This window comes from Myiozetetes cayanensis, unplaced genomic scaffold, assembly GCF_022539395.1.
Source record: "Myiozetetes cayanensis isolate MyiCay16 unplaced genomic scaffold, myiCay2020 scf14, whole genome shotgun sequence".
Lineage (NCBI taxonomy): Eukaryota > Metazoa > Chordata > Aves > Passeriformes > Tyrannidae > Myiozetetes > Myiozetetes cayanensis.
In genome coordinates, this window is record NW_026087048.1 from 3,548,674 (window position 1) to 3,560,071 (window position 11,398).

An 11,398-nucleotide genomic window follows, 5' to 3' on the forward strand; every position below is an offset into this window, starting at 1 on the left:
GAGAAGCAGACAAGTGTGTTGGGGTGGGGATTTGGGGACCCTCCATCCCCAGAAAACTCCTGTTGTGCCCACAGTAGGAAGCAGAGACGGAATCAAGGCATGTCTGGAAATGAGCCAAACTCTTTTAACCAGGTGAAGCACCTCTTAAAACTGATATTCTTACAAAAAAATTAAATAAAGGGAAGGAACTTTCTTCCCTGGAATAGAAACGTATAAAAACAACGTTATTAACAAATGCTGCTTTCCCAGTCGCTGTGTGCAGCCACGGCATGGCGAGGGAGACTGAGGAGAACAGCAACATCCCCCCCTTCCCTGTCCCATCCACAGCAAGTCCATCCCGATGGAAAACCACAAAGGCACACACAGAAATCCCCCAACAGCAAACACAACTTTTGGCTAAAGTACAGTTTGGGTAGGTTTTTTTTTTTTTTTTTTCCTTCCTCTCTCTTCTTAGTTTAAAGCAAACACTCGCTGTAGTGAAACAAAAAATTGAAATAATCCTTGTTTTGTTCCTCCATGCCCTGCAGCAGCTGGGAAAACACCCGAGTGATGAGTTGGTAAGGCCTCTGCTGTGCACCCTGCTGCAGCCCCCCAGGACGAGGGGATGTTTGCACGTTCTTGGATGCCCATCAACCCTCTGGGATGGAAAGGATCCCTGCTTCCAAGGCCTGGCAGCGTGGCTCCCCTCTCTGCTCCTGTGATCTCCACTGAGGTGATCACTAAATGTGCATCTCCCGTGTTCTCCACTGGAGGAGGATCTGGGACGTAAAGTAGTTTGGTTTTCTTTAGGAGTCTTTAAATCTTTCTTGCAGCCTTTTAGTTGAAATTAAAAGTATAAATTACTGTATTTAAAGAAAAAAAACCCACCCAAAACACATGACCTGAAGGCAGCAGCTCCTTATAAAGGTAAATCCAGAACATTTGTAAAATGTCTTCATTTAAAACAAGAAAAATTAGTCCTGGGACTACACAAGTCACGATTCCCTTGTGCTGATGTTGTGTAAGGTTTCTGTAGCACTTTAAAGATGAAAAACCAGAAGGAAGGTACGTTTCTTGGGAATGGCATGGATAAAGCAGGAGAGAGGATTTAGAGGAGAGAGGAGGGAGGTGGGATGTCGTCCTCACAGTAGCCAGCCTTTTTCCAAGGCTGGGGACGGTGCTATGACCGTCTCCATGCTCCTCTTGCTCCAGATCCACTGGAACTCCAGCCAATTCCTCCCAGCTCACCAAGTCAGTCATGGATGGAGGTGGGAGATGCACTAAAAAATGATGCATTCAAACAAAAATTAGCCCCAGCTGCCACAAGGCGCTTGAGCCCATCCCTGTGAGTACAGACACCACACCAGCATCCCTGCCTGTGATCCTGCACCACCAAGCTGTTCTCCACCCTGAGTGTTCTCCTTGGAGAGTCCCCTGATGCTGGTGGGAACTGAGCATCTCCCTGCAGGGCTGCTGGTGATCTCAACATCCATGGCTCTGGGGATGAGGGACCTTCCTGTTCCCATTCTCACGTTGCCCTTGGCACATTCCTTAGTGCATCCTTTTCCTCTGATCTATCCGTGGCTGTTGTTCTGCCATCAGCTTTCAGCGTCTGAGCTACGGCTACCTGGGAGAGGAAGGAGTGGTTAGGGAGGGCAGGATCTTCACCTCCATGTCCCAAATAATCCCTGCTCCAGCCTGACCCAGGGAGTGGAGCCTCCCCAGCCAGCTCAAATCCACAAAAGTATACCTCCACCTCCACAAAATTACATACAAATCCCATAAATTCCTATAAAGCCTCATGGAAGAGGAGTTACCTACTTGGAAGGATGCTGGCTAGCCTGCGACCTCAAACCTGCAAGAAATAAAGTTGTTGGTAATGGCCTTGAGCAGCAGCAAAAGGGTATCTGAATAGAGCAGAGAGGCTACCAGTTTGGTGGTGGCAGGTCTGGCCCACTGCCCTTGGCTGGGAAGAGGTGGCCTGGAGGTGACTGACATCTCCCTGATATCCCCAGGATGACTTTTCTCCCTCCCAGCTCAAGCTTTTTCCCTCCACAACCCACAGGGAAAAGGTGGGCAGAATACATGGTAGGACAGGGGTGCTGAGGCACCAGGTGAGTGATGGATGCTCCCAAAAACACAGGAGCATCTGAAAGGCAGGTGCGGCTGGAGCATCCCTGAGCATCCTGAGCATCCCCCACAGGAGACGCTGGGCTACCTACCGAGCTGCTGCCGGATGGCGTTGTGCCAGTGGAGGTTGAGCAGGTCTGGGTAGATTTCAGGAAGCTGCTTGAGCGCCAGGAGCTTCAGCATGCGGGAGGTGCAGCTCTTCAGCTCCAGGTCCCTCAAGTGCCTCTCCTCTGAGAGCGTGGTGGGACGCAGCTCCACCTTGTGCTTCTGCAGCACCAGGTCAACAGAGGTGCCAGGGAGCTTCGGGAAGAGCTTCTCCTTCACCACGTGGATGGGGATGAAGATGGCTCCTGCCCGGACAACGTGGGGGAAAGGGCAGGCGAACATGAAGGTCTCCAGCTGGGAGAGCAGGTTGGCGAGGAGCGCGGCCACGTCCTGGAAAGCCAGCCAGATCTCCTTGCCTTTGGTGGGCTTCTGAGGAGCGGGAACCTTGGAGCCGTTCTTGGGCTTGGGCAGGGATTTGGGCACCTCTCCCAGCTCTTCTGCCAGCTCCGCCTTCTTCAGCCACTGCTGCAGGAGCTCTGGGGACGACTGTGACACTGATCCCGAAATCGTGTCGCAGAGCCAGGTGTGCAGGGTGGTAAAGTACTGCCCAGGGGGGGTGTCTGGGGGGGGACTGCCAAACTTCCTGGCCAGTGAGATCCCCTCCTCCGCTGGGGTGGAAGGGGCTTCGGGAAGTGGAGGCTGCGGAGGGTTTGGGCCTGAGATGGTGCTGGGCTGGAGAGCAGGTGGTGGGACTGGGGGGCTGCTGGATGGGGAAGAGGCTGGTGGGTTCGGCGTGGGAGTGCTGCTGGGTGGGCTGGGCTGGGAGGTGTGGGGGCTGCCATCCTGCTGGGGGGGCTCTGTGCTGGGCGTGAGGGAGTGCAGGAGCTTGTATTTTTTGAACATGAAGGTGGCTGAGCTCTGGAAGTTGCTCCTGTCCCCAGAGCCCACCTCAAGCAGCTGGGGCTGGGCCCCCTCTCCCTCTCCCACCTTTCCCCCTGTAGCCTCTTTCTCCTCCTCCCCCACATCCTCCTGGTCCAGCGTCCCCTCCGCACAGCTGATGAGTCCCTGGGTCTCCATGGCTTCCGCTGGTCTCTTCTTCAAGCTGAGGTCCAGCACCGTATCCTCGCTGAGCAGCTTCCCAGTGCCCACCCCATCGGGGCTGCTCTCCTGAGACCCCAGTTCTGGGGACACAGGCTTTGGGCTTTTGGGGGTCCTCTTGTAACAACTTTCCCCTTGGCTCTGCACCACACTGCTGTCTGAGCTCAGGCTGGACACCCCCGAGGTATCCCTGAGGGAAGCAGCCTCCTGACTGTGGCTCATGTTTTGAGGTGGGGGGTCCCCCCACAGATGGTCCCTGCAGAAGAGGACACGGGCTGAGCTGTTGGTCCTCTCCAGGTAGTCCTGGTAAGGTGCCAGGCTGAAGACATTGTGGATCACTGGCATCGGTGGAGAGGAAGAAAAAACTTTGGTGTCTCTCAGGTCTTCCAGCCCCTTTGGGGGGGTCACGGATGCAGAAGGGGGGGCAAGCTCCTTGGCTGGATCCTTGGCCTTGCAGTCATTTCCTTGCCCTGTGATGACAGGAGCCACTGGTCCCCCACACGGGGTGTCCTGAGGGGCTGGGTTGGTGTTCCTCCTCCCCAGGGAAGGGGGCTCCTGCTCCCCTTGCCTGGTTTTCTCCCAGCTCCCTTCTCTTTTGGGAAGTGTCTCTGTGAGCCCACTGGAGCCCCTGGAAAGCTTCTCTGGGGTGCAGACAGGTTGGAAAGCGCTGCTGTGCCTTGATGCCGCTTGCCACCGTGGACTTTCTGCCTCGCGCTGCTCACATCCTGGCTCCAGGCCAGCAAAGGAGGTGTGGAACACGGACTCATCGCCAGAGCTGAAGGTAAAACCAGGGTACCCAGGCACCTCAACATCCCTTGGCAGCTCAGCATCCCTCAGCACCACCACCGGCTTGGAGGGACCAGCACCCGCTGTCCTTGGCACGTGGGTGTCCAAGGGGCCAGGAAAGTAGCTCCCTGGGGCTTGGGGTTTGAGGTAAGAGCCAGGAAAGGGCTTCCTGCTTTCCACAAAGCTGGAGCTGGGCAGGGCACTGGCCTCCCCCGCAGTGGGAGCCGGAGGGTGGTAGAGGGGAGCAGCTCTGTGAGGAGACAGTGGGTAGGGAGGGGGTGGGTAGCACATTGCTGGCCTCTCCTGGTTTGTCAGGCCAGCATCAGGCAGCTGGAGCTTGGGACAGGAGGTTGGGATGAGGTTGGGGACCTCTGGCACTTTCTTCTGGCTGTGGGCAGTGGGACAGCTTGCCTCCAAGACCGGGGTGCTTGGGGGGGGCCTGTATTTATCAAAGGTGACGTAGTAGTGGGATAAGGCAACGGGGGAGCCCAACTGCTCCTTGGCAGGCAGCACCAGGCTGGAGGGCAGCAGTGGGATGCTGGGGTCAGAGCAGGGACCCCTCTTGTGGGGCTCGCCAAGCTGGAGAGGGTGGATGGCAGGGGGCAGAGCCCAGTTTGGTGGCTTTGGTGCCTGCTGCAGGCTCTCCACTCGTGTTCCCAGCGGCAGAGCCATCCTGGGGGCCAGGAAGCAGGCAGGGGCTCCATACACCGGCGTGGGGACCGCCAGTGGGGCCGCCTTGTTCACGGCCACCAGCTTCTTCACTGGTAAGGGGCACCTTGGGCTGTCCAACTTCTTCCTGGCCATCAGCTGCTCCTGCATCAGGCTGTCCTTGCCCTTCTGGGTGCCCAGGCTCTCCGATGGGTACAGCAGGAAGCCCACCAGAGACCCCTCGTGGGGCACTGGCTGGCTCATGGCACCAGGGCCGTAGTGTAGGTAGGTGGGCGCTGGGCTCCAGCGGGCCAGGGGCTGCTCGGGACCCTTGGAGCTCTGCAGTGGGCAGGCGAAGTAGGAGCCCTTGTAGTTGAAATGGTTCTCGGAGCCAGGGCTGGGCACAGGGCTGGATTTGCTTTGGATTTTGCTGGATGGAAAGCTGGTGGCGGGTTCTGTCTCCAGCCGAGGTCGCTTGTTGAAAATCACGGGGTCCACAGACTCCAAGTACCGTTTTGAGGCCATTTATACCTTGTTGCTGGTGTCCTGACAGGAGAGGTGAGCTGGCCTTCCTGAACAAGAGAGAGAATAAGACATGAGCAAATCAAGTCCTCAAGTCCCCATGGCCAGCACCCTGTGGTGGCACAGGGTGACAGAGTCCTTCAGGAGCCCCCCAAAAGTCACCTTTGCCTCCGTGCTGGCTGGAGGAAGAATGCTGGTTTTCACAGGCATCCCATTTGTGATACTCGGGATCACACTGGAAAGCTAAAGCAGAGGAGGGGAGGTGTGGAAAACCCTGCTTGTCTCACAGCCAGCCTCTGCCAAGGGCAACAGGTATTGCTTCCCTTCTCCCATCCTCCCAGCACCTGGCAGAGATCCTAAAAAAACTCACTCTACCCCAACTGAGATGCAGCATTTGATCGTCAGGGTGGAAGTGCAGGATCCGGTCAGGAAGCCCTGTGTAAGCCAGGGTGGGAGTCCACAGCCAGTGGGGGGAATCCTGGGAGGCTGCCTGGGCATTTCTCCATCTGTCTCCTTGGAAAAGCCCTGGAAAGCTCTGACTGCTTTGGTTCCAAAGCCTTAATGAGTGCCTGTTGCAGGCAGTGGGGAGCAAAGCTGGGTCAGCTCAGGTGAAGAGTCAGCAGACACAAACACAAGAGTGCCCCAAATTCCCACCCCTAGTTTCACCTTTCAAAGTAACTTGAGGTTTCCTCCCCGAGGCAGCTGTTCATCCTCTGCCTTAGGATGTCTTCTGATTTGGGGCTGCTGTGTGGCGGGTACTGGTCCGCAGTGACAGGTGGTGAATGCCAGCAGGTGGAGCTGGCAGGCTGTCCCACAGTGGTCCTGCATCCTGGAGCACTCCAAGTATTCTCCCAGTATCTCCTGACATCACCCAACGTCTCCCCAGCACTGCCCAGCATCTCCTAAGCATCCCACTGAGACACCTGAGCATCACTAGAGTACCAAGGGAATCACAGGACCTTCACTCAGTACCCCCCCAGCATCACCTGAACATCCTGTAAATCACCCAAGACCCACCTGAGCATCACTGGCACAGCACCCTCCAAACAGGGACAAACATCCCCCAGTATTTTCTCAGCATGGCCTAGCATCCCCAAGCCCAGAGATTGATTCCCTGCAGCAGGATCTCCTCCATGTTATTTTTTTTTCCTTTTGTGACAGAGTTAGCAGAGAAGCCAACAAGGAAATGGAGGAAAAGCACATGGAGATAAGATAAAAGCCACATCCACAACAGCGGAAAGGGAGCAGATAATGAGAAGACTTGTGGGGGGAGATAAGGGACCCAGTGGTGGGGGTGCTGGTGGGGGTGCTGCAGCTCTGCCTGGAAGGTAGCAGGGAATGATCTGTCTCTCCTCAGCCCCAGCTCACCCCAAAACAGCGCGACTGAGGCTGCATTCTCCGCTGATCCTTTCCGCTGGGTTTCTTATCCAAACTTCGACAATTTCTCACTTTCCAGTGAGGATGCTCCTTCCTTGGAATCCTCTGAAAACCCCCATCAGAGGGCCAGTGCTTCCTTTCCCACGTGCACCCTCAGAAGCAGCTCCCCACATCATTTCCAGCAGCTTTATCCTTCTTATAAATCCTCAGGGTCATTTCTAAGACATCCAGTACCAATTAAATTTGCCAGCACTGAGATCCAGAGAACACAGCTCCCTTCAAGTTGAAAAAAACCTTGAGGAAAATCCCAAACTGGGTTATTTTCCTTCCAAGAAGGATCTCTCATGAGGCTGTTGTTTAAATCCATCTCCCTAGGAGATGCTGCATGGGAGAGAGATGCAGGCACGGGATCCCTTCCCAGCTGTGACAATGCTCAGGTTGGACAAGCCGGGACAGGAACCCGGGATCTTGTGACTCCTGACGTTTCCCCACTGTTTTTAACCCCTTTCCCCAAAACCCCAGGGATCTACAACTCCTACCCCCTCTGCGTTGGGGACATTGTGACACCAGCCCTGCCTTCACCCAGGTGATGCCACCGGGCATGATGCAATTGCCCTGTTTCACCCAGATCCAACTTCCAGCCTTGCTGGAGAGATGCCCAGTGGCTGGATCCAGGCACTGGGATTCTCCGATGTCTGATAGGGTTAAGCTCATTAACCTCATTAGGGTGAGAGCCCTCATGGGCTCACTCTTTCCATGAAATCCACTGGGGCTTCGCAGAGGGGGATGCCATCCCTACCTCTGCGCCATCCCAAGAAAACAGTTTCGCTGTCACCATCAGCTTTTTCCCTCTGGGACTATCCCCTTTCAGCTGCTGGAGCTGGAGGAGGAGAGGGATAAGCAGGAATCAGGGCTGGGGGGATGCCTGAGGGAACCCCAACAAATCCAGCCAGCAATTCTGAAACCCCACAGCTGGGAAGAGCAGGGGGTGGATTAAACACACCCCGTTATTCATCTATTTTTTAATGGTTTTGATTTTTTTTTTTTCTCCTTTCCTCTTCTTCTCGGTGTTTTTTTCCCAGAACAGATCGTTCAGTCAGGAGGGAGTAAAAGTAAAACCAAACGCAGAGGACCACGTGCCGCCAGAGCAGCAAAACCTCCCTGATAAGCTCCCACGGGCCTCAGAAAACTTTATCTGCCACGTTTCGGGTGTCCAGCGGGCACAGGAGGGCTTCTGTGCCGCCTCCCCCAGGCTCCTCGGCCTGCCAAGGCTGTTGGGAACACTGCAGACATCTCTTTTTTTTTTCTCCGACAGCTCCCAACAGCGTGTCCGTGTGTGTTATCAGAGGGGCGGTCAGGCGCAGCACACACGGCTCCCCGGAATTTCCTGCCCGGGATGCGATGTCCTAAGTGGGAGCCTCTCACCGCAGCCTCCCGCCTCCTCCATCGCCACGTGATGCCAAGAAAAAAAGCCGCCAGCTCCCAGCCAGCCCGCAGGCATCGAGAAATAAACCCCAAAGGCTCCGAAACCCGCTGGCATGAAGCATCCGAAACCCCGCCGAGCCACCCACGAGGAGCTGCGGCGGAGGGTCCCTGGGGGGACGGACTTTACCGGGGTCCCACCGGTAACGGGGAGCATTCCCGGCCGGCTGCAATCCCGGTTTCACAATCGCGGGGACTCTGGGACCCTGCCGAGGAGGTTACTTTTCCCATCTCTCCACCTTTCCCATCTCTCCTGCGGGTTTGGATGAGATCACCGGCAGCGCTCCCCCCGCTTTGATCACTCGGGGAGACAAACAAGAGGCCTCAGCGGTCCCAGCTGCCTCGTTCCACACCTTGTCCCTCTGCCACAAAGTTTGCAGCTCCCGAGCTTCTCCCAGGTGGGCAAATGCCGAGCCAGAGCCTTCCCTTGGACCAAGCCAGCCGTTTCTTAAGGCAGTATCCTTATGGAATGCATGCACCAAGCCATGGCTTGTATGAGAATTAAGTTGAAAACCCCCAGGAATATTCTCTTTTATATATATATATATAAAAAAAAAAAACTTCACGAAGCATTGAGTACCCACCAGAAGGGCTCAGTGACTGCGTTCCCTCCTATTTAGGGGATTAAAACACCTGCAAAACGCATCGATCCCATTCCGAACCATCGATGTCACGTCCCAGGCTGGCCACGGTCAAGGCTGGGGCGTCCCAGTGCTCCCAGACCCCCGCCAGGACACGAGGTACGGATGTGGCGGGAGGGGGGAAAGGAGGGGGGCAGAGGTGGCTGTGTCCGTCCTCCTGTCCCCTTCACACACCCACGGCCACCGCTGTCGTGTGAGCAACGCTCCGGTGACCCCCAAAATAAGCCTCTCGCAGGAAGCTAAGCGCACTCACGGTGCGCCTCAGCCGCATGATCCAAAGTGTCCATAAATGGGTAAAATCCCGGGATACGGAGCCCGCAACCCGCTTTTCCCTGCATGGCTCAACGAGAAGCAGACGACCCCGAAGAAGCCGTGCGATGAAGTGGGGGGGCTGGGGGGCCCACTCTGTCCGAGGGCTTCACCCGCCGAAGGAGCGCCAAAGCAGGCGGGGAGCTGGCTGGGGGTTCCCCCCGCCCCCCTGTTCCCCCCCACATCCCTCCGCTCTATCCTGGCTCCTGCGGGACGCGCATCCCTGCGGCCCCTCACTCACCTGCGGCTGCGGCGCGGTGCCTCCCCCGCAGCATCGCTACGGGGTGGAGCGGGCTCGGCGGGGACGGAGGGGAACGCTCGGCCGGCAGCCCGCGCTGTGCGGAGGAAGTGGGAGGAGGAGGAGGAGGAGGAGGAGGAGGGCTGGGTGTGCGTGTGGGCCGGCCGGAGGAGGGAAGGGGACGGGACGGGACGGGAGGGAACAGCCCAGGCACACGTGCGGTGATCCCGTGCGCTCGGTGCGGGGGCCCTCGGGACGGGGACATCCCCCCACACCACGGGGGACACCCGCAGCGGGGAGCCCCCGTACGGCAGAGTCCCCGTTTCAGCAAAACCCCCCCGTTCTGGAGGAGGAGCCGCATGGGGAGCGCACGCTGCGGGGGAGCCTCATTAAGGGGAGCCCCCATTGTATGGAGCCCCAGTTAAGGGGATCCTCACTGCAGTTAGTCCCCATTAGGAAGTGCCGTCCCATTAAGGGGACCCGCAATTAAGGAAGACCACCATTAAGCCCCCACCTCGCCCCTTACAGGCAATCCCCATTGCATGTAGCCTCCATTAGAGAGACTACATTACCCTCACTGAGAGCGGACCCCCCTCAGTGCAGGCATGGAAAATTATGCAGAAGTAACAGTTAGTGGAAGATTGACAGCTTGGGAACAAGGCAATGCGGCCCAATCCAGTTTAGTGGTTCTGTGGCCGCCTTAGTAACAAGTTTTTCAGAAATGTGTTGCCCAGTTTACAGAACCGGGGTGAACAACTTCATATGTAACACTTTTATGCTGAATCCATATTCCCGGGTTGATAAATGTGATCCAGATATGCATATCCCCATAAGCATCCGGGGCCATAGTCCAGCATCGTAATAAAGTAATGCCTGCTTCTTAATACTATGTCAGTGTTAAGGAGTTTTATTCCCGAATTTCAGTGACGCAGGCGGTCCCCATTAGGAAGTGACTCCATTAAGGGATCCCCTGTTAAAGAGGAGCCTCCATTAGAGGGATATCCATCCTCACAGAGTTATGGGCACCCTCTCGGCACAGGGATGCTCCCCAAGGCTGAGACCACCAGGATACGGCCAGAGCTCCAGGTCTGGCCAGACACAAGTCCATCCGTCTGCACAAAATCACTTTACTACCTGCTAAGCAGGGACAGATGGAAGCTGGCACTCTAGGGTGGGCTGAGGATGGCTTCTGAGCTTCACAGTCAACCTCCACCCCAAAGAAAAGCCCCTCTTCCCAGATTTAACCCCTGCCAGCCCCAAGTCCACCTGCTGGCATTAACACGCAGTGTTTATCTAAGGAGTCGCATCTGGAAAAGTCCACCTGTCACCCAAATTCGGGAATGAAAAGTCCTTAACACCAGTGTAGCATTAAGAAGCAGGCATTACTTTAACCTGGCACCTGTTTCACGTGGCATAACTCTGACTAATGCGCAGGCCTGGCTCAGGACAATACATGGCTTTATTAGCCGCTCATATACATATTCATCGGGAAGTGTTACGATTTGTTACTTTGGTCGGCCACAGAGAACCAACTTGTTACTTAAGGCGGCCGCAGAGCCCCTAAATTTGATTGGGCAGACTTGACTTTATTGCCAGGGTGGCCACGGAGCGCCTAAAATGGGTTGGGCTGCGTTGAGTTGCTACCAGGCGGCGGCAGAACCCCTGAACGGGACGGGGCCTTGACTCCTTGTGGAGCTCTCAACGTTCCACACAACGTTCCTCTAACTGTCACTGCTGTGTAATTTGCAACACTCGCAAACATTCCCCGGCTAATCATTAACCCTCATAAAAAGCGCGTAAATATGATTAACCCAGTGACACAGATGCTGGGAGAGAGATCGAGTTGCCCAAGACCCTGGAGTGAGGCAGTGGGAAGAGGCTCAAGCTCCCATTAGCAGTGAGGAATAAAGATTCCTAAGTGAAAAATAATCCCACTTTTTTAATGCTTTATTGAACAAAGGCCGAGAAGGCAGGGTTTGAATTCTCCTCTCCTCGGCCTCACAAGCATTATTTTCCCATTACAGCTTTAATTTATAGCAGCTATGTGGCAGCAGTAAAGAAAACAAGGATCTGGGAGGAGCTGGCGCTGAATTCCCGGTCCCTTGGCTCCAATGTTTACAGACCATTGCTTTGTCTGGAGTTC

At 55.8% G+C, this 11,398-nt stretch overlaps 1 protein-coding gene across 3 annotated transcripts; it reads right to left on the reverse strand.

Annotated features, from left to right (window-relative positions):
- On the reverse strand, window positions 1–9,335 carry CUNH15orf39 (chromosome unknown C15orf39 homolog). Of its 3 annotated transcripts, XM_050309223.1 has the most exons (4): window positions 9,259–9,335; window positions 2,202–5,258; window positions 1,797–1,834; window positions 1–1,602 (listed from the first exon to the last, which is right to left on the reverse strand). In XM_050309223.1, exons 2-3 carry the CDS (start codon window positions 5,209–5,211, stop codon window positions 1,797–1,799), a joined length of 3,048 nt encoding a protein of 1,015 aa, XP_050165180.1. In that variant the 5' UTR covers window positions 5,212–5,258; window positions 9,259–9,335; the 3' UTR covers window positions 1–1,602. The 3 variants fall into 3 exon arrangements, with proteins under 3 accessions (XP_050165180.1, XP_050165179.1, XP_050165181.1); XM_050309222.1 differs by lacking the exon at window positions 1,797–1,834; XM_050309224.1 differs by lacking the exon at window positions 1,797–1,834 and having other exon boundaries at window positions 2,198–5,258.
- Window positions 9,336–11,398: the final 2,063 nt, after the last annotated feature.